Genomic DNA, 21883 nt, shown 5'->3' with positions numbered 1-21883 from the left:
TGTTTTACTCAGGCAGTGAAACTTCCATACAAGGAGGAGATGCTGTGGGGCCCAAAGGACAGCCCAGGCTGCTCTGATTAAGGATGCATCTTCTCAAAGGGCCTTCCTCAAGCTGAGAGCAGCTGCACATAGACAGCCATCGCCATTTGCTCCTCCCCAAGGTTAAGCAAGAAGTCCCTCTAAAGACAGCTAGGCTTTGCGGGTACTTGAACATTTTCTGACCCAGACAACAGCACATTTATAGCAATTAAAACCCCAGAGAATTAGCGAGTTCCCTCTGCCCAGTCAGCCCAGAGGTAAAGCAGTACGTCAGCAGGTGCAAGCCTGAAGCTGCTGCAGAGCGAGCGGCCCTTTACAGGAGAGAGGAACGAAAGCACAGCTGTGACTCCAGCTACGCCACCAGAACAGTGACATTCTCAACAGCAGGGTACGCTCTCAAACAAAAAACTTTTGCCTGTACGGGGAAAGGAACAAGAACCTTGAGACAGCCATCTTCCTCTATCCCTTCGCACCACCTTCCCCCCTTCTAACTGGGGGGCAAGGTTCTAAAACCAACCGCCTCCCCCCTTCTAGTTGTGTAATTACGTGAAAACTCACGTAGAGCACAGACATTCAGTTAAACAGAGGCGCTACCAAGAGCCAGTACAACCAGTAATGGTTAAAAACTGTATTTTATAAGCCGTCAGCAGTAAGTATAAAATACAGACCCCATCAGCAGGATCAGAACGGCCTCACAAGTTCTTTCAAAACAGGGGGTGCTGCAGACACGGCACAGAGCTAGCCGAAGGTTCCGGCACAACTGTAGGCATGTCAGAGCACTAGCACTCACGAGTGCACAAATCAAGAAAATCTTCAGAGGCAGAGAAGACCGTAGCTCCCCGGTGGCTAAACAGGAGGGGAACCGTTTGTGAATGCGTTCCCTGCCCGTGAGAGGCTGAAATAGCCTAGTGAGACATACCGAGCCAGGGCACGAGTTCCACCTCACCAGTGTTTGAGTTGAGGGAGAAGAAAAATTCTGGCGGCTGTAGCCATGTTTTAAGTCTATTTCTGCTTCTTCAGGTTCGGTTCTTTTCTTTGCCGTTTCTTTGGTCTCTGCACAGGTTTTTTAACGCTGGCAGGGGGCAGCTTGACAGTTATTTCATTGTCCTCTGCGTCATCATCCGCTTGGCGAGCTTTCCGGCGCTCAAGCACTGTAGGAGTACAGACTGGAGTAGGATCCTGAAGAGATCAGAAAAACACGGTTCACTGCAAAGCAAAGCACCTGCCAGAAGAAGTTGTTGGGGCCTCTGTGGTACCACAAGGCTCCGCAGTTCAGCTCTCCTGCAGAACTTCCACGTATTAGGGAAAATTGTTTTGCTTTCATAATTATCTTTGGACAGGATTTCTTCAAACTAAAAGTGCCATCTCCAAAAGAGCAGATGTGAAAAAAAAATGTTTTCTAACATATCATTACACCGATTGGTTTTCTGAACTTATTTCCTGACTCAAAGTGCTCAAAAATCCAAGACTGAAACAGTCAGGAAAAAAAACAGTATATTTGAGAATGGCATACAAAAACGCCATACCTGAGCCCACAGCCGAGCTGAAATATTCCAGTTTCAACATCTCAGTCATTTCTCAGAACTCAGTTGACCAAATGTGCAAGTTGCCCTGTCCCCCTCACAACCAGCCCTGTCCCCAAAAAGGGGATCAAAACATATTAAATAAATTATTAAACAAAAAAGTGACGAAATAAACACGTTAATGCCTTACAGACCTTTTAGACTTTAAGCGTCCCAAATCTCAGTCCCAATGACCTGATCTTTCCCTTCATCCTACTGCCAGTTTTCGTTGGCATTAACTTTCAAAGACTGGAAAACCACGACAAGAGAGCACAAGAGAGGAGGGACACCGGAGTATGTAAGCGGGGGTACACAGCATTAGATCATATTCACTGCTCAATTTCATTTTGGCAACAGAGGCTGGCATTAGGCTAGCGCCGAGCAGCAGAGGCTGCCAGCAGGCTGCTGCCTGGGCCACCTCGAGGCAAGCTCCACTAGTCAGGTAACAGCACACTGGGCAGAAGCCTTTGCTGCTGAATACCACAAGAGGATAAGGAAGGGAGTGGATCCAACCACCTTCTTCCTTTCAAATGCGTTCATCCACCTCAAAAGTGGTGCTTCTGTCACAAAAATCTCTCAAAGGAAAACAATACCCAAGTTTGTGGCACTGAAGCGGCTAGGAAGAAACAGCTGCAGACCCGAGACACCTGACCCAGGGCGAGTGGTCGCAGTGCTGGGCACCGCCAGGACTGTTTGGTCTTACCTGGCTGCTCAAGGAATCGCTCAGTTCTGACTTGGACTTTTTAACTTTCCTTTTCTTCACGGGAGGCCCCTGCGCAGCCTAGGAAGTGAGACAGGTCAGGCGAATCACTACAAACTTCCCAGGTGAAGATGTAAAGAGTCACCTAGCAGCACACAGACTTTTCTGCTTTGTAACTACTGAAGTGTTCCCACAGCAATCACCCCCCACACACAGCACAGGGCTTGGGAAAAGCCCTTCCGTGACCTACAGACAAATATTAAACACATGGGATACCCTCCGACTGTTGATAGCAACAGGAAAAAGGCACTTCTCCCTTTTGCTGTTCCTGGTTTACTCCTCTAAAAGTAAACCCACACATACAGAGCGCTACACTGTAATATCGAGGCGCTTCTACACAGCTCTTGACATGCTTAGGCCTCTGTGTTACTCCAGGTCTCAGACCAGTTCCAGGTGAGACATGATTTTCTTCTATTTAGCACATCCTTAGAAACCACTTTTCATAAAACACTGGTCAGAACGATCCCAAACTTACAAATCCCGGGAAGCTGTATTTGATCCCCCTCTCAGCCAGCCGCTTCCGCAGGCGGTTCTCCTTCCGCAGCAGTCGCTTTGCCATCCTGGCCTTCTCGGCGAGGGAACGGACCTTGTTGTACCGCCTGACTGCTGGCTGAGAAGGCTTCCGAAACATCCTCTCACTGTTTTTGAACAGATCCTCATGGACCTTCTCAGGAGGCATGAAGTGACCTGTATCGGCAGCACAGGACACCAGGTTATATAGCCCAGCTGCTCCTGTCACCAAACCCGCCCACATAACGCCCTTCGGGCCCGCTGTAACATCACCCACTGCTACAGCAGAACGCTACCACAGCATTTCACAAACACAGTAGATGGAAAGTAACTAAATGCCCCGTGGTGAGACAAAGGAAGAACAGAATACTTTTTCACTTACAGCCAGAAAACAGTCAGAGAAACCTGATGTGCAAAAACTGATGCAAAGGAATAGGAGCAGTTATACCAACTCATGTTCCTTTACAAAGCAATGCCTTAGAAACTTGCTTGTTTCCTGCATCTTTAGCAAAAAAAAAGCCTTATATCTAACTACACAGACAGCAGCTGCAACGGTTATAAGTGAAAAAATTCCCACATGAAAGGAAACGGCTCTACAGCAAACCCCACCCCTAACCGAGACTTTGTGCTACACAATGACCATAAGCAATATAAAATAAAAAGCAGCAGGAAAAAAAGGCTGCTGAGGATATTCTCTACACATAAAGAAAGGCAAGAACAGCTCAGTCCCACAGAGAATCATGTTGGGCCAAAACTTCATAAAGAGACGAGATTCCTCCCGTAGTTCAAAAAGGTAATATTAATATGCATGAATTTACTTTTGCATTAGATAACGGACAGCTCAGTTTATACTTACACTTCAGCAGTCTTTCTGAAAACAGGTAGTTGTTCATCGTGTCCGCAACAATCTTAGCCACATCGTCAGATTCAAACTCTATAAATCCATAGCCTTTACTGCCTCCTGTCTGCAAGCAAGGGCAGAGAGAGAGCTGAAATGCTGCTTCTGTACGCTAACGGCAAGTGCTGGCACAGAGTTCTGTGAGGCCAGGAAAAGCACCAGATGTAGTCCTAAGCTGGTCAGATAGGGTTCTTTAACATACACCCATGTACGAAACTGTCTGTTCACCGATATCTATACATTAAAAAAAAGCCACGCATTGCTGTTGTCACTACTAGGTTCATACAGCAATATCAGAACACGATGGTACACCCAGACGTGACGAGAAGTTAAGTTTGTGGAGCACAAACCAACAAGGAAGCTAACACGGAGCCTCCTCCATGACAATTTGTGACCTACCTTGGATTAGCGCATTCCGGCACTTCTCACCTTCGGATATTTACTTACAGACGAAGGGTCGCAAAACCTAATGCGCCGTTAAAAACCGCCCACTTGCGGCCCGGAGACTCACGCGCTACCGATCAGCCTCGGACGCAATTTCCGAGTTTCATTTTCAGGGCACGACGCGAAGCGCGGAGCCCCCCTCCGCCCGCTCCCGGAACCGCACCGAGGCTCCACGCGGTGCGCGTAGAGCACGGGGAGCGGGCAGGGCCCCGCGGGGCTGCCGAAGGCGCTGCAGGACGGACGGACGGACGGACGGACAGACAGGCGGACGGAGGGGAGGAGAAGGAGGGGGGCGCGGCGGGGCTCACCTTCTTGCTGCGGGACAGGCGGAGCCGCGTGACGGTGCCGAACTGCCCGAAGTACTCGCGGAGCTGCGGCTCGCAGATCCCTCGCGGCAGGTGCCCCACGTACACCACGCCCGGCTGCAGCGGCTCCTGCGGGCACAGCCGGCCTCAGGGCAGGGCCCAGCACCGCGGGCCGGGCCCGGCCGGACCACGCCAGGCTAGGCCAGGCCATGCCCCCGGCCGCCCCCCGCCTCGCCCCGCCCCACCCGACTGCACAGCCCCCTCACCTCCTCCGCCCGCCGCTTGCGGTCCCGCCGCGCCTTCTGCGGGGCACGGCGCCGCGCCTGCGGCTCCAGGGACAGGAACGAGGCCGCCGACACCGCCGCCGCCATCTTGCCCGCCTCACCACAGCCGCCGGAACCACTCCACCACCCCCCCGCCTCCAGCCTGCGCGCATGCGCAGAACGGCGGGGGCGCTATCGCTTAGCAACAGCGCGCGGCGTCGCCTAGCACCGCAGCGGGGCGGGCGGGGCCCTGCCTCCCCCCCCCCCCCATCTCCCCGGCGCTCAGGCGGCGCGCGGGGCAGCCCGGCGGCGGCGGCGCTCAGGCAGCGCGCGGGGCAGCCCGGCGGCGGCGAGGCCCCCGAGGCGGCGGGCGGAAGGCCCCCCCCGAGGCGGCGGCGGTGGGCGCCATGTCGGTGAGCGCCATGTTCGTGGCGCTGCAGGGCGTGCTGACGGCCGACCAGGACGTGCGGGAGGTGGGCGCCGGGCACCGGGCACCGGGACCGGGACGGGGGGGACGGGGGACGAGGGGCACGGGGAGGGGAGCAGGCTGACGCCGCGCTGTGCCCGCAGGAGATCCGCAAGGTCGTGCAGGCGCTGGAGCAGACGGCCCGCGAGATCCTGACGCTGCTGCAGGGCGTGCACCAGGGGGCCGGCTTCCAGCACAGTGAGTGCGGGGAGGGGGGGCCCTGCCCTGCCCTGCCCCCCCCGCCCCCCCCCCCTGCCCTCAGCCCCCTCGGCTCCCCCCCCCCCCCGCGCCGAGCTCCCCGCCCCAGTCCCAGCGCACACCCGGGCCTCGCCGCCCTGAGCTCCCTGGGGGCTCTCGAGAGCAGCTGGGGAAGGGGCGAGACGCGGGAGGCCCGCAGCCGGAGGTGAGTACAAGCAGAAGCCCCTCGCCCGCCGCTTCGCCCCCCCGCGGGGCGGGCGGTTGCTCGCCGGCCTGACCTCCCGCTGGAGGCCTGGGGTTCCGCCAGCCGCGGGCAGCGGCACGGGGCTGGCCTCCACCGGCAGGCGTGGCCTGCGGCCGCTCGGGGAAGCTGGCGGTGCTAAAAACCCCAGCTACTGCTTGGCCCACTTCAACAGGCCTGCGCTGATTTGTTTGGAGTCACTGAAATCGTAGGGACCATGACAGTTGTTTTGCATGGGTGTCGACTTTAGGCATGGTTTTGCAACGTTTAGTAGCAGAGACCAGTGCCTGGCTCGGTGTGTTTTCCTATTTTACTTTTTTTTAAGTCAGGGAGAGAGCTGGTCCTGGAATTTGCAGGCTCTGAGCAAGGATGCGAGACAGTTAAACTGCCAGAAAGGAGAGCGCTCAGCTTCCCGTTCTTGCACTACCACAGATAACGAATGCAGGCTCAGTAGGCTAGGAGTTAACTCGCGGTAAGGAGCTGTCAGCTTGTCAGGTATTTCACTCACCAAGTCAGTAATGGCTTTGGTAAAGCTTTGTAGCAAGTGATGGAATGGCAAGTAACAAAGATCGCTGTGGAGAAAATAGCACTTGTCAGGTGTCGTCTGCTTTGACTACACCTTGATTTGATGACGGTTGAATTCCGGTAGCGTAGCGCTCCTCAGCGTCCATACAAATTTGTGATAGTTGGAGGCTTGAGAGAGGGCAATTTCCTGTACGGCTGGTTGGCATTGAATACCTTGTAGCACACAGTTGCTTTTCCCTGTCCTCCAGGGACTTGAGATAAACTTGCTCTCCCTGAGCTTTACACCTGACCTCTGTGATGGGGGGGGGGGGGCAGCGCCCTCCCCGCAGGCAGCGCCTTTCCATGCTGGCTGCTCCTCGGGGGCCCTGCCTGTGCCGGGCAGGGATGCTCAGCATGCAGCTCTGGGGTCAGCCCTTTCTTTCGCTTCCGTTTTTGAGCAGCTGCAGCGAAGGAGCAGGGACCCGAGGGGTCTGTTCCCGCTGATGTGGCGTGCCTGTAGTTGGGGCCAGGAAGCGGGAGGTGGCAGCGTGTGGTGCGAGGCCGGGAGACCGCGTCCGTGCGGAGATCCGACGTACGCTGGGCAGGCTGAAGCCCAGTTCGTTCAAATACAATAAAAGAGCACTGCAAGATTTTAAAATGGAGAGGGAGCAGTTCCTTTTCCTTGGGTTGCTGATGGCAAGTCTCCTGCCCGCTTGGGGCCTGGCTGCTGCTTTTGGGGCTAACCCTCTGGGTTGTCTCGCCCCCCTTGGCAGCCCCAGTAGGGCCCGCGCAGCCCCTGCCCTTCCTGAGCTGGGCTGCCTGTTGGTATCTCCAGCTTGTGTGATCCTCCCAGTGATCCTCCCGGTGTTTTCTCCTGTCAGAACCCACTACAAAACGGAGCCTTCGTCCATGGTTTAAGTTGTATAGCAGCAGCGATTAGTCACGGTTAGCAGTGATAACGCTGGGGTGTCTTGTCTCGGGTTCAAAACTGGGAATGGCGTACGTCAGGCAGCCCAAAACCCAGGAGTGTTACCTGCCTGTGACTCGAGGTGGAACTACGAATTCTTCTCAGATCAACCTGAATGCCTGTAGACTGCCGCGGCCGAAAGGGAGCAGCGTGTTTAAAGGAGCGTAAGCGATGCTGCCTATTTTAGAGAGCTCTCTGTTTACAGATCCTTGCTCCTTGTCAAGCGCTGAATGTTGCGCTGTTTCTCTTCCAGTACCAAAGAAATGTCAGAAGGCTCGAGAACACTTCGGTACAGTACGAACGCAGATGGAATCTCTGAAGACGAAGTTTCCCGCTGATCAGTATTACAGGTGTGCAGCCCACACAGCCAGGCACGGATGTGAGCGCTGCCTGGGCGTGTTTGGCACCGTTGCTTTGGAAGAGTAATTTAAAGGTTTACGAGCCCGATATTTCTTTCTGTTTGAAATGTAACCAGCAGTAGAGAGGTGTGAATTTTTATCAGCACCATTTAAATATGCTTTTGCTCAAGCTCTTCTCCCTTTATGTTTTCCTTTCAGTGAAAAAGGAAAAAATAAAAAATTGGTGTTCCGTAGGAGCAGCCCATATTTCTGAAAGCAGAGCATTTGCTCTGTTAATTTAAGTCGTTAGGTTGAGGGTATTTCTGAAACCAGCTCTAAGCCTGTCGTGAAATGGCTGTTTGATACTGCAGATTCCAAGTGAAGTCGTCACCCGTATATTTTATTTGCCACCAGAAGGGGACAGTGTCTAGCAAGAACAAACCAAGGAGCAAGAATCTTATCAGCTCAAATCTGAGGTGCTGGGCTGCTGAGGAGCTGATTTTAAGCTGGCGTAGTTTTGATGAGCCAAAAGTATTGCAAAGTGCTATGTGTAAAGGTGAAAAACATAATTGATATCTACTGCAGACATCTAAAATGCTTGTTGCCCAGCTGTCCAGTAATAAATGTTATTTTCTTTTTTTTTTTTTTTTATCCTTGACTTGGTGTTTTTTCCAACAGATTCCATGAGCACTGGAGGTTTGTGCTTCAGCGGTTGGTGTTTCTGGCAGCGTTTGTAGTCTACTTGGAGTCAGAAACATTAGTGACCCGGGAAGCTGTTGCAGAAATACTGGGGAGTAAGTTAATGTTGTAACTGGGGAGAAAGTGCTTGTGAAATGTTCAGATGTTCTAGCTTGCAGAGGCGTACAGGGGAACAGCAGAACTTAATTTCTTCCCAAGAAATGGGTTCCAAAACTTACCCGGTATTGGATTTTATTACATAAACAACAGCTCCTTTTAGAAGGTGGGAATCAGAAAAATTAATGTGACAAAAATATTTATGCATTAATTAGTTCTTCGTTAATGAAAGGTATTCATGCAAATTGCCTAGTCTACCAAAAGAGTAATAAAAAGATGACAGCTTACTTTTCTCACCTTTTGTCTTTGGTATTTAAAAAGAGGGGAAAACGGGTTTTTATACTGCAAGAGAATTGTTGCCTCCCAGAGCAAAGGATTTGAAAAAAATCAGGAAAGTATTTATTTTTTTTAAAAAAAAAAGGACTCCAGACATCATTTCTGTATATGAACGTAAATTCAGTTATTCTGTTAGATAGCTTTTTGCGTGTGCAGCTGAGGATGTATAAGATGCTAAATCAAAATGCTGCGAAGAGGCAGTAATTGTATCATATACAGGAGAAGGGTGACTTTTATTTTGCAGTAGTATTTCATAAATTTGATATTTCAAATTAGCTCAAATAAACAAATGCAAGTTCAACCTGCTGGTTTCGCTCATGTTCAGTATCACCCGATTGCCACCCTGTTTTTTATCTTAGTTGAAGCTGATCGAGAGAGGGGCTTTCACCTGGACATTGAAGACTACCTTTCTGGTGTGTTAACTCTTGCCAGTGAGCTGGTAAGGAAGATATTCATGCATATATTTGGGTTGAAAGTAACCTTAAAAAAATTAAAAAAAAAAAAAAACACATTCTCCATTCTTAAGCTGTTTGCATAAGTTACGGTTTGGAACACCTTAGTCTGAACTTCTAGCAAAAGGCTTGTCTGTATGCCAGAGTTGTTCCTCACTGATATTTTAAGTTTTAAAGTAGTCACTGGATTGAAAATTCAGGGCTCCGGTCAGCAGAAAGGTAGATGTGAATATAATTTAGCTGACAACATTTAGCTTACAACAAGCTGTAACAACCCTGCTTCGTTTGGTGAAGTAACTGATGGGAAGAGTGAAGTGACCTGGGTAGATCCTTCTGATGTTCTCCTTCCTCTCGTAGGCCAGGCTGGCAGTGAACAGCGTCACGGCCGGTGACTATTCTCGCCCTCTCCGTATCTCAACGTTTATCAACGAGCTGGATTCTGGCTTCCGCCTCCTCAACCTGAAGAACGACTCCCTGAGGAAGCGTTACGATGGCCTGAAATACGACGTCAAGAAAATTGAGGAAGTGGTTTATGACCTGTCAATCAGAGGACTCAATAAGGAGGCGACAGGCGGCGTGGCTGGAGAGAAATGAAGGGTGCTCGTTTTAACAGCATCATCGATTACCTCAGATGGTTGCCAAGCTAGGAGGCGTGCTAGCAAAGCCTTCCTCCAGTAGTTTAGAAGAACCGCAGCTGAAAGCTGCTCTCTATTTTCTTACAAAAGGTGTAGTACGGGTGTTAGATCTCAAAATGTTTTGTAAAATCATGGCTAGGTTAGTGCAGCAGGCTCTCTGTTTCCGCTGAAATTCCTCTGTCAAAACACGTTGCTGTTCCGTGCACAGCAGCAGTAGAGGCAGCACCTCCCCGAGCTGAAATTCCCCCGGGTTCCGTGGTGGTGTTTCACTGCCCTGGCAGTTCCGTGCTCCTGCTGCTGCTGCTCACACGCCTGTGAAGGTGTGTGCACGGCGTGCAGCTTGGTGCAGATACATACCACGTTTAAAAAAACCTGTAAATATCTATGGTTTTTTTTAAACACAGTTTTTCTTTTTTTTTGTTTATTACATGCTCACCTACTTAATTAAGTTGAACAGATCTGCATAATTGTTTATTAACCAGCTCTTTTTAAATGGTTTCAGTTAACGTGTCCCCCTTTGGAACCGGTGTACTGCACCTGGGCACATCTTTCTCTTTTATTTTTTTTTTCCCTCCAAGATACCTGCTATCAGTGAGTGCAAGGTTTTCTTAAATACCTGCTTTCACTGACTGGTGTTTGATTTCCCAACACGAGTAAATGTTGAGTTTTAACACAATCACCTTAAGAACTCTGTGTAAGATTTTTTTTTTCTTTTGAACTAGCAAAGTTTATGACTAGAGAAGTGTTAACTAACAAACCGCAGGTAGCATTTGAGTTTTAACAACCTATATAGGCCACAACTGCACCTGTTTCCTGGGATTAAAAAGAGAAATGATAGTTCATGTAGTAAAATCTTTGTATCCCCCAAAAGAGGGGAAATTGTTAGTTTCAAATACTTTGCATGTAAGATATTTGCAGATACCCACAGCCTCTTCTGTTCATGTAAATGGACAGGTTCATACCTCCCCGTGCGTTTGTTCTCTTGTCCTAAATGACTTGGAGTCTTTCCGTTTCCTTACTGCTTCAGGTGGTACACTCGGGTAAAGGAGGAAAAGCTCACTTGTTTAGGAGGAGGAATATTTCTAGAGGATGAACGTGAACAATCAAGCTTACGTGGGGCTTATTAGTGTTCCATTTTGTTGATAAATATTTCCCATTGTTTCAGTTAAGTTTTTATTTTGTTTATTGGAAGAAAATGGTTTCTTGGTTACTTTGGCCAATAAAAGATGTTTTTTGATTTTGGCCGTTTGGTAACTCTGCGTGTTGTCTGATTGATGTTATTCGCTTCCCTTCCTGGGAGCTTCATCTGAAATACCCTAACTCAGCCTTCAACCGCACCTAGAAAATAATGTAATTGCCAGCATTGGTGGTACGCTGCTAAATGGAGCGCTCTCACCAGCGTCACATGGAGCATGAGTCAAGCTGCAAATAGATTGGATAGTTTTGTGTTTTGTTTGTTAGTTTGTTTTTGTTTTGTTTTTTGTTTTGTTTTACTTGTATAACAAAATGGGAGAGCTATGAAGGAATTTATTAATACCGCATCCAAGATGCGGCAAGGTTCATCTTCAGAGCATCTTACATTTAATGTTTGCCCTCATCCATTGTGGCGTCTGTCACGTAGCAGAGGCAGACAATATTATCCCTCCATCACAGCTGAAGAAAATGAGGGTGTAGCTTCCTGAGCCCCTTGGCACGGAGGCCAGGTTTTAAAGTAGCTCTTTGTTCTTACCCTCTGCCACTGTTTGCTTCTTTCTCACTTAACCCCTGTGGAGGTGGGAGGAAGGAAGGAACTTGAGCCAGTTTACTGCCAAAACCAAATGCTCATGAAACAACGCCCTGAGGCTCCGAGACGGGGCTTTGCAGACCAAGGTCACACAGGAAACGCGTGGGAGCAGGGAAATTGGAGAGGTTTCCTGAGCATCGGTCCGGTGTCTCTCAGGTTGGAGGACCCCTGCCACGCGGGGCTGGGGCGTGAGGCCGTGTGGCAGGGCAGGTTTCTGGTTGCAGGACACGTGTGCGTTACGGCTGTGTGCTGGCTCGCGTCCAGGGGGCTCTGGATGCATTTGGTCATGCAACAGGTCTGCTTCCTGGTGTGGGATCCCGTGTGCTTCTCAGCAGATCCTGGGGCTGCCAGCTCTTGTATCTGATGTGGCTTCTTGTAGCTGGTGAGAGGCGGCAGTGCTGTGCCACGGGTGCGGGCATGCAGATATGATACTGGGGGAGGGATGACTGGAAGAGCAAGTCTCTTAGGGCTTACGAAACGTGCAAGTTGTGGCATCTGCCTGGCCAAGGCACTGTGAAGTGCAAGTGCCTGAGAAGGGGACACCCGAGCGTTGTGTTCCTCTGGGGTGTCTAGGAAACCTCTTGTTCCTCCCTGTTTCTAAGGTTGGGGAGAGCCTGGTGTCCGCCTCTGGAGAAGCGTTACTTGCAAGGGGCAGGCTGTATAGTGTATCCCCAAGTCTGGGGAAGGGAAAAGGAACCGGCAAGCTTTCTGCCTAAGCTGCGTCAGGGAGAGCTGGGAGCACACATCTTTCTGCAGCGTCCTCTGGACAGAGAGCCTGTAGGGCCTCCTGGCCTTGATGGTGAATCTGCACATCGCCCTGGTCCTAAATAAGTTGTCTTTCTGTCTCACAGGCGGGAGCAGAGGAAAGAAGGGAAGAATGAGAAAGATTTAATTAGGGCTCTTCTCTGACCCTTCCCTTTCCCAGGGGTGTCAGAGCAGGTAGCCGGTGGGAAGCGGCAAGGAGAGAGCTCTGAAGGCTGCAGAAGCTCGGTGGCTCATAATGGATCAGATGTTTGAACTCTAAACAAGTAACTCCTGTTTGGTATTGAACACTGCTGGCAGCGGGGAGGGGGTGAGTCAGCGCAGGAGCACTGGAGAGTCTGACTCAACAGCCCGCACAGCTCTTCTGCGAAGCACTTCAGCCCCAAGTGTGTTCCAGGGAGTGCTCTTTTGGATCGCCTTTGTATTCACGCGCAGCTTTTTTCCCCCCATCTTGACGTCATTTCTCTGTGTCGTCTTTGCCTCAGTAAAAAGGGCACTCAAATAGTTGATTAACTGTTCTTTATTTATAGCACTGCCTGTTCCATCCCCGCAGATCAATGCGAGTGCTGACCTGAAACCAGCCAGGAAACAGGGGCGAGCAGCACGGTGGCGCAGGACGCCACGCAGACCGCGGGGTGGTTGTTTAACTGGCTGTGCCGCTGGGATTGACAAACCGCAGCCCAAGTCCAGCAACCTCTTTAAGCTGGCGATTGTTAAGGGACGTTATCACCTCCAGACTGCCCTTTGCTGGTGCCAGCGCACGTCGTCGTGCAGTGAACTGGATTAAGGAGCTGATCTAGCTGAAACAATCCCTGTTTTTCAGCGGCACTTGCTCCCAGCCTGGTTCACCACGCAGTGCTGCACACGCTGTGCCAGCACGCGGAGGGAGGCTCCTTCCTCTCCACCTGCGGTGCCAGCTGCACGTTCACTGAGCCGTAACACTACCTGGTAAACTGTCCGCGTTTCTTCTTGCAGTAACTGAACTGCTTCCAGTTCTGTTAGGATTGCCGAGGATTTTCTCTCTGGGCAAATAATGTACCTGCCTTTTACTGCAGAGCGATGACTCCGGTGCTGTAGAGCCTCGCTCCCGTTTTTCAGCCGGTAAGGTCGCTACATGCCAAGGAAATTAACATGAGCAGAAAGTAAACAGGGATGGACGACTCCTGGGGTCTGCCTGTGGATCCTGACCTCCGCTACCCGCCAGCAGTCCATCTCCCCTCATTAAAGCACTGTCTGCTGCTGGGGGATGTGGTGCCCCTGTGCTGAAGTGTGGGGGCTGTTCAGAGCCTGCTGAATCCATGGAGCGTCATTAAGCGAGGGTTTGAGTCTGCAAGGAGCTGTCCTGTACAGCGCAGCACCTCCTGTGCACGTGGGTCAGGCACAAATTATCCGAAGATGTTTTTGCCCTCGCAGGTTTTTCTACCTGTGTTTGTTGTCACTTCAAACTGCGTCACTTGTGGCGTTCTCTGGGCAGCCGCTGCCGGAGGACTGCCCTGCCTGAGGGGAACATGACTGTCCTAAAACCAGCCCTTTCTTGAGAGAAGGGGGAGCACGCTCTTTGTCACACCGCTTGTTCACCTGCACCTTCACACTGTGGGTGTACAAATGTCTGAACTGCTTCTGTTGGGGAAAATGTAAGACCCCGAAGCCTGTAAGCGTGCTGCCTGCCCTCCGGGAAGCCTGCTGGCTCCTGCCCTGGCAGGGAGAGCTGTCTGCCCTTCTCCGGGTCTGCACCAGGGCCCTGTGCAGCTCCTGCCCGCTGCTGTGCAATCTGCTGACCACGTCAGGCTGCTGGCAGCTGTAAAGGTGCTGCAGAAAGCATAAGGGGGAGAAAAAATTTGATCCTCCAGCCCCAGTGGAAGGACCTCGGGCTATAAAGGCCTCGTGCTCTTCACGTGTTTTGGCTACTCCAGACCGTGGGATCTGACGTGTGTGTGACTGCCTTGTGACCTCCGGGCTCCCCACCCTCATCTGCCAGCCCTCCTGCAGCACCCAGAGAGACACCTCGTGCTGGTCCCCCCAGGACGTGACTGGCACCGCAAGGGAGGTTCCTGTGCTGGGAGGAAGGGTTCGAACCCAGCGCCTGGGGCTCCACCACCGCTGGAACCGCTGTCTGCTCCTATGCGGGGCACCTTCCCTGGAAGGCTGGCTTGCAGCCTGGGTCTTCTCCCAGGCAGCTGGAAATTTCTTCCAGGCATACGAAGCCTGCACTGGTAGAGGTAGTGCTAGAGCAAAGTTTGGGCTGAAGGGGTGCTAATTATCGTTACATTCATCACCGCCAATGCACCTAGAGCCTAATACTAACTAACTATATAACTGCTCCAAATCAGGCCTGAGCAGAGATCAGCGCTGGAGGATGTTCTCTGCCTGTCTTCTGATTCCTCGTCAGGATTCTTCACTCTCTGTTGACGAGGACCCTCCGTGTCCCTGTCGCTCAAGTTTTCCATCCATGGTGGAGAAGGGTTTTCCTCAGAGGACCACCTTCAGCTTCCTGAAGGAGATGGTGCTGTGTTTTTTTTTTCTTCTTCTTCTGAGTGCCTTAGGAATTACCTGGAATCCCCAAACTGTGCAGTGGTATTCTCAAAACTTTATTTTTTTATTGCCTGTACATCTCCAGTCAAATTGATATTCTGCAGCAGCCTCTGTGCGAAACAAGGCAATTCCTTTGCTTGCCTGACTTTGGTATGACTTTTTGCTCTGTCACATTCCCAGTAGTGACAGAAGGGGACTCAACAGTGACACTGAGATCTTTGAATGTGTATCTGATCTCTGCCAGGCTATTGCTTTTGGTTCCCAGCTTTTCTAATTGCAAGTTGGAAGAATTCAGCCTGATTGCAGATGAATCCCAGCTGATTTCCAGCATACATTTATGAGGAGCCAAGGCTGACATCCCCAAAAGACAGTCGTTACAGCTGCCTGATACATGAGCCCTGAAGGGCTATCTTGGACGTGGTGCTAGAAGATTTGAATTCTCTTCCTTTTGAGGATGCTGGGGATGAGTGCAAGAGACAATGCAAGATTCCCAGACTCACCTTCTGGAGATCTGTCTTCCTGGGACTTTAGCTCCGTAATATTTTCATGTGCATCAAATGACTGAAGTTCCCCGCAGGCAGGAAACATGAGATCATCTCAGAGCTTTTTTTTCACAGGATTTAGGATGTGCTGAGGTCAGTCTCTGTCTCCAGTGACAGCTACAATAGCTGCTTGCTGCCAGACCAAAGCTGGTGTTCCCTTTCAGATGCATTCCAGATCACATCGCGGAGATCCGTGACAAACCTCACTTCTCTTGAGGACAGCCACAACTGTACCAGAGGATTTAGCCCCGGTAGCTTTGACAGCACAAACCTGACCGAACCAAATCTGGCTGCAGGCCCTGCCCTATCGCAGCCACGGCCTGTAGCTGCTGATCCCGTACCTGTGTTCCAGAACTGGACCTGACTTTCCCAGCCAAAATAGCATTCCTCCAGCACCTGTTGGATGACCTCCACCCTGAATGTGTGTCCCCTGTCAACTGTGGGGAGGGTCCCATCAGATTCACTTCTGTGGCTCAGTGCTCCGAGGGATAACAGCAAGCCTCTGTCTCTGCTAGGGTCGTCTGTCAGTACCACTGCATGTTTTCTTTCGCTATAGAAGGGAAGATCGCTATTTGTTCCCTAAAGCAGATATCTCTGCTTTCTAAAGCATTTGCTCTTCATCTCCCCACGTTTTCTCAGGCTGTCCCACCCACCATGCTGACTCTTAAAGTGGATTTTCCTTCCTTTCGTACCTGTTCTCACTGGTGGTGTCCTTTTTTTTTAGCCTTTTGAGCTAAAAACTGCAGAAACTCTATGAGAAAGACTGCCGCTTTTTTTTTTTTTTTCCCTTCCTGGTAAGTGACCAGTTGACTTTCTTATTTTTTTCCCCTAACGCAGTACTTCAGAGAGGGCGTCTTCCTTCTGGCCTGCACATACTAGCAAGGTAAGTGCAGTTGGAAGGAGTCTTGAAAAGTAACCTTAGTATTGTCAGTCATTAATTTTTTGGTATTGTCATTCATGAATTCTAAGAGGTATAAAAATACTGTAGAGCCCTAGGAAGGCCGGTTTGGAACAAATAATTACTTCCTGGGCTTGTAGACAAACCTGTTCCCAAGTGCCACGGGTTACAACAGCATTTTGTCAGGTTAATCAGAAATGGAAAAATACAACGAAGCTAATCTCTAGGGCTGCCAAGTAAGACGTGTACATGTGATACTGAAGGACCTGGAACTTCCCAGGAGAGGGATCATCCAGGTTCAGAAAGGTGCCTAAGGATTATGGAAACTTACTGCCTCGTTAGTGTGCTGACACCGCTCCCCCTTCCTGTGCAGGCTCACCCCACGGCACGAGTGCTCGCAGGGCCAGAGGGATCGTTCTGTGCTTGTGCTCCCTTTCAACACCTGTAATTTCAAAGCAGGCAAGCAGCTGAGTACACACTGGATACGTAAAAGATAAATAACATTCAAAACACAGCCTCTGCCTAGTCTGACAGGTTCCACAATCAGTCTGTCGCTTGCCATAGCAGGCTGTCCCAGATCAAAGAGCTTGTCCTGTTCCCCAGCCGCAGGTTTTTTAGGACAGGGCTACAGCACCGAGTACACGTCCTGTTTGTAACTCAACAGAGGGCAATTATTTACGGACCTTCTTTGGGGGAGTTTGCCTGGTTCAGAGGAAATAGGGCCTGTTTGCTACCAGGCTGGCTGGCAGGTGTTTCCTGTGATACCTAGAAGAACCCAGCATCTGAAAAACTGAACAATCATCCAAATGCAAGATTGATGCTAAAAAGCAGACCTCTTACATCTACTTATTGTTCTCTAACCTTTTGGAACAGCCTGGGTGACTGGAGATATCTCGATATAAAGGTACGACCGTGCAAACAGCTCACGGCTGGTTTTGATTGTGAATTGGAGTGGAGAAAACCATGGTGCTGGAAAGTAATTGAAAACTTCCCAGAAAGGAGCAGCTTTCTGTGGCTATGAAAGCCACTTGCTGTTTGGATAAATTATTAGTTACTGTGCTTATGTCTTCTCTTAACACGACTGCCATTGGAGGGAATGAAGAGAAGGCAGCTGCGCCCTTTTGATCTGGGAGAGAAAAGGAAGGTGCAACAAGTTGTTGCTTTGTGCCTGGCGTGGGAGAGGAGCTGGAAGGCTGCTAGATGCGGAGCTGTCAGGAGAGCCTCAGCGAAATCTTCCTCCAGCAGCTTCTCTGCTTATGTGACAATTCATTTGAAAAACAACAAATCATAAAAGCTATCTGTGCTATTCTCTGGCCGTTCAGTGCGTATTTTGGGGAACAAACAATTTGTTGTCTAACAACTAGAAATAGCTGGGGGGGCTCCGAGTCACTCGAGGGAGCCAGGCGGCTGCCCTGGCAGGCGTTTTGCCAGCTGCCGCTCGCTACGGCGCTCAGCTGTGTGCTGCCACCCTCATCTTGGGTACGTGCTTGCAAAGCCTCCGGATGATGTGGAAACTCCTGTTTCCTCAAGGACAAAAGGAAGCACTGAAGATGACGAGGAAATGCAGCCAGTAAGCACGTTGCACTGACCGTGTCTGACTCGGGGTCTGGAGCAGCATATAACAAGCCCCAGCTGCTGTGGCGGAGGGACAAAGAACGGGGATACGGTTTGGTGTTGGGTTGGCGGTGACCTTACAGGACTAGGGCTACCTCCACAAAGGTCTGCCTCTGTCTGCCTTCGCCTGTGGGCTCGCTGGTGCTAGCTGATCTCTGGAGAAATACACCAATACGTTCCCAGCGTGAATCCTCCTGTAACAGAAATGTTTTGTTGATAGTGATTAGTACTGACTGGTTTTGTCTTTACCCCAGGGATGATCTCAGTGAACGTTTACAGATGATTGTTCTCTGAGATCCGCCAACCAAAATTCAGGCTCCTTTAATTTAGCCTCTCGGCCTGTAATCTGGCCTTTGCTGCGTAAGTCACGGCATGACATTTTGCTGAACTCGTAATCACAAGGCCACAGGCAGTGGGAATGTCAGGCTGAAAAGGTTAGAACCTTTCTGCCTTTTTACCATTGTTCAGCTTCAAGTAATTTTGCTGCTGAGGAGCTGAGAGAGGCCGGGCCTTACAGGGGAGCGCTTTGTGGTCTCAGTTTCAGCTCTGGCTTCTCCTGCGCTGGGGCCTGCCCTGCCCTGGCGGGACTGCAGCCAGGACGTAACGTTTTGTGCCAGCCGATTGTTGTCCGGTGACAATTAAGGGTAGCAGGGCTGCACCATTCTCCCAGTTTCATTAGGACTACCCCCTGAATTCTGTTCAGGGGATCCAAAGAACAGACATAGGCACATTGTTCCCCTGAATGCCACCCGCACTAAATGAAATATCTACTCCAGAAAACAAATTAACCCAAATATTTAAAAAAAAAAATACCCACCTAAAGTCATTGAAACATAATTATTAAAACCTTTTATGTTACTCTACAATACAATGTAAATTGTTCCTTTCAATTAAATTTTGAAATACACTAGATTACATCATTTAAATAATTGCATCTTAAGCTCACTATTGGTGGTAGCAGGGAGATATTTACATACATTTCTGAGACATTTCAGATGCAGTGCTACGTTCCAGTCTCTAAGTCGGTTAAATAACAGACTTCCAGTGGGGGCATACTGCTCGTCCACAGGTTCTAGATGTATTTGGGGTGCATGTGTGAGAAAGCAAGAATTCCTTTTATTCTTGTCTGATTTTTTTTGTTTGCTGTGTGCATGCAGCTGAATCTGAGCAAACTGATACATACTTGATTTGGATTAAAGATGAAAGACCTTTCTTTTTTAACAAGTATTTTGACAGAACATACAAAGGTGAAAAATGAAATATAGTCCTTAGGGGAGCAGTGGTGGAAAACATTTTCTCCAACTTTCCGCCTCTGCTGCATAATACTGCACCTAATTTTAACCCTGACTTTACCTAATGCTGATGAAATATAGTCAATGGTGGAAACCTCTCTCATGTTGTCGAGACTGGCTTTCAACAGAATCCATGCAAATGCAAGCATCACACATCATTCTCCCGCAGTGCAATATTAACAAGTAAAACTCAGTATTTTCTTCCAGGGGCCTGCTCCTCGAGAGAAGCCCCTCCGTGCAGGTCCATCAGCCACGAGCAGGACGGGAGTCCTGAGGCTGGAGACGAGGATTAGGCCGTAACACTCGGTTCCAGTGCTGCTGGGCAGGAGCTACAAGTCTTCCTGGGTCAGGCTCCTTTCTGTGTCGTCCACGGAGTGGAGCAAGTTGAAGCCGCCGAGGCTCCCAGGCCGAGCCTCCCCGCGTGCTGCCCGCGCAGGACTCAGGGCCGGGTGTGAGGGGTGCTGATCATGATGTTGGGCAGCGCGTTGCGCCGCTTCTTCCAGGAGCCCAGCTCCCTCGAGTAGCGCCTGATCTGCCTGAACCAGTGGTGAGTCCGTGCCCGGTCGCTGTCCCGGAACACAAACGCCTCCCGCCTGATCTCAATGAGTTCAAAAGTGTCATCACAGTCGGGATCGGTGGAGACGATGCAATTACTCAGCCTCAAGGGCTCCCTGAGCAAATGGAACTTGCCATTGTTTTTGTCCCTGATGAGCACCAGCACGGCGTCCTTCACGGGCCCTGCCTCAGCTAGCTCCAGGCTGGACTCGGACACGCGCTTCATGTTGACCAGCAGGAGGACCTGCATGTTTTGGAACTTGAGGGTCTTGCTGCCTTTCTTCACCCACTGGCCGTCGGGGGGCTGGGCCAGCTGCAGAGCCCCCTCCATCACAAAGCGTGTTTCCTCCCGCAGCCATCCCACCGTTTTGAGGGCGGTTTCTCTCATTTCGATGTTGATGACCTCCCTCTTCTTCTTGCTGTCCTGGCGAAAGGAGCGGAGGGTCCACGTGTTCCCCTCCTGCTTGGTTTTCATGTTGATGTGCTCCAGGTGGGACTCGATGCGGCTCTTGGCCTCCCGCAGGCTGCCGTGGTCCGGGTGGTACTCGGTGGTGGCCTTGATGATTCTGCTGAGCAGCAGCGGGTACTTGGTGACCCTCTGCAGCGGGGCCATCAGAAAGGAGCGCAGGTTCATCCGTCGCAGTGCCGTGTTATCGTTCTGGGACACGTTGAGGAATATCCTGCAGGGATTTAAGGAGAGGGAATGAAACGGCGGCTGTTTTGCCAGCAGATGCTGCAATCCTAAATGCAAATGAACAGGGGGATGCTGACAGCTGCTGAGCACTGCAGCCCCCGCCTGCCCCCCTCCGGTTTTAATAGCCTTGTGAATTCTGTCCTGTCAAAAATTAACCATTTCTGCAGCTGTGTTCAGAAAAAAAGGGGCCTGGAACACTATCACGTAACATCCTAGCAGTCTCCTAAGCAATCACTGTAGAGCAGTGAGGAGTGAGGGTGTGATCTTTCCGTGGCGCACACTGAGGTAGGCCCGAGGCAGGCACATCAGCTTTTATCAGGTTAGATACATTTGTAGGTCCTTTCATCACTCGATTACAAAGCTCTCTAAACAGGAATTTGGCACCGTCATCATTTTATAGCTGTTGCAGTGGAAACGGAGAAGTGACTCGCCCAACTTGGCCCAACGGGCTGGGGCTAGGAATGGGACACGATTCAAGATTCATGCACGCTTCACGCAGTGGCTTTCCCCAGCGGGAATCCAAACCCCGCTCAGGTGAGAGCTGCTCTCAGCTTGACGTTATTTAGTGAAAGTTCAGCCCCGTGGTCAGTGGGCAAACCCTGGGACCACAAAATACAGGATAGAGCTGGAGACCAACTACAGAGACCGCCTCAGCGAAGATACCAAGGGCTGAACATATTTGGGAGCCTGAAGCATGCTCCCCACCCTAAGACAGAGCAGCTCATCACTGAAGAACATTAGCAGCAAAACTGGGATCTAGCTGAGCTGACAAAGGCTTTGCCCTCAGCCTGGTGCTCTTCTGTCCTCAGAGCCCCAAAGAACACTCACTCAGCCCTCCTCTCACCTGAGCAGCTCTTTCTCCTTCTCCAGCGCATTGAGCATGTTCACAGAGGAGGACTGCTGAAGACAGTAGGTCTGGAAGGCTGGCAGCATGTTGACGAACTCCAGAAATATTTCACCGATGCACACGGTCATCAGGTCGTCATCCCCCTGCAAGCACGCAACACAGCCCCTGCTGGGTTAGCTCGGGAGAGGCACAAGCGCACAGCCTGCGTTCAGCCCTACCAGCATCGCCGTACCGCAGGGTCTGCTGGGCGCCAGACCAACAGGACACCGACTGGGCTCCCCCCTTCTGGTGGAAAGGCAGTCCCTGCAGGTCTGGGGGTGAGTGTGTGAGGAGGGGAAGGAAAGCTGCTCTAACGCCTGCCCTTCTACACATAAAGAGATGTCTTCTCCGCTTCTGCGGGCTCGGACAGCTCACCAGAGCAGGGGCTCGAAGGCTGGAGTGAGCCTGCTAGGCAGGAGGGTCTTCTGGGGCCCTTCTGGCCAGCAGGTCTGCCACAAGGGTAATGCAGCAGTGCACAGATTAACAGAGAGGGTTTAGGTTCAAACGGGCAGGGGCAGCATGTAACTCAGGCAACAGACGTGGCACTTAGCAACTTCTGCACTTGTTCTGAGCAACTGGGCTGGCTGGGAAGCAGGATCTCCTTTAGATGTG

General features: G+C 50.9%; 3 protein-coding genes across 18 annotated transcripts in view; 1 reads left to right on the top strand and 2 right to left on the bottom strand.

The window, feature by feature from the left end:
• Window positions 1-652: 652 nt before the first annotated feature.
• NIFK (nucleolar protein interacting with the FHA domain of MKI67) lies at window positions 653-4943 on the bottom strand. The gene is made up of 6 exons (XM_048072379.2): window positions 4785-4943; window positions 4522-4647; window positions 3728-3836; window positions 2837-3048; window positions 2305-2382; window positions 653-1218 (listed from the first exon to the last, which is right to left on the bottom strand). Exons 1-6 carry the CDS (start codon window positions 4887-4889, stop codon window positions 1042-1044), a joined length of 807 nt encoding a protein of 268 aa, XP_047928336.1. The 5' UTR covers window positions 4890-4943; the 3' UTR covers window positions 653-1041.
• A 149-nt stretch (window positions 4944-5092) lies between these two features.
• TSN (translin) lies at window positions 5093-10967 on the top strand. 2 transcript variants are annotated; one of them, XM_066999425.1, is made up of 6 exons: window positions 5093-5254; window positions 5352-5445; window positions 7411-7507; window positions 8174-8289; window positions 8986-9065; window positions 9436-10967. In XM_066999425.1, the coding sequence occupies exons 1-6, from the start codon at window positions 5189-5191 to the stop codon at window positions 9670-9672; spliced, it is 690 nt and encodes a 229-aa protein (XP_066855526.1). In that variant the 5' UTR covers window positions 5093-5188; the 3' UTR covers window positions 9673-10967. The 2 variants fall into 2 exon arrangements, with proteins under 2 accessions (XP_066855526.1, XP_066855527.1); XM_066999426.1 differs by lacking the exon at window positions 5093-5254 and adding an exon at window positions 7072-7321.
• An 879-nt stretch (window positions 10968-11846) lies between these two features.
• LOC106029886 (myosin-M heavy chain-like) overlaps window positions 11847-21883 on the bottom strand; it is a 48382-nt gene continuing 38345 nt past the window's right edge. For 11 of the 15 annotated variants that reach the window (XM_066999423.1, XM_066999421.1, XM_066999417.1 and 8 more), the window contains 2 exons: window positions 21230-21375; window positions 18668-20371 (listed from right to left, as the gene is read on the bottom strand). In XM_066999423.1, the coding sequence (XP_066855524.1) occupies window positions 19576-20371; window positions 21230-21375 (942 nt within the window). In that variant the 3' untranslated portion in view covers window positions 18668-19575. Of the gene's footprint in view, window positions 14068-14394; window positions 16673-17939; window positions 18039-18667; window positions 20372-21229; window positions 21376-21883 lie in introns of those variants that run through there. The other 4 variants (XR_010832349.1, XR_010832347.1, XR_010832350.1 and 1 more) reach the window with 4 other exon arrangements.

This window comes from Anser cygnoides, chromosome 6, assembly GCF_040182565.1.
Source record: "Anser cygnoides isolate HZ-2024a breed goose chromosome 6, Taihu_goose_T2T_genome, whole genome shotgun sequence".
In the NCBI taxonomy this organism is placed as follows: Eukaryota; Metazoa; Chordata; class Aves; order Anseriformes; family Anatidae; genus Anser; species Anser cygnoides.
Note: the sequence above shows the minus strand (reverse complement) of the source record. Positions and strands in the feature narration are given on the sequence as shown.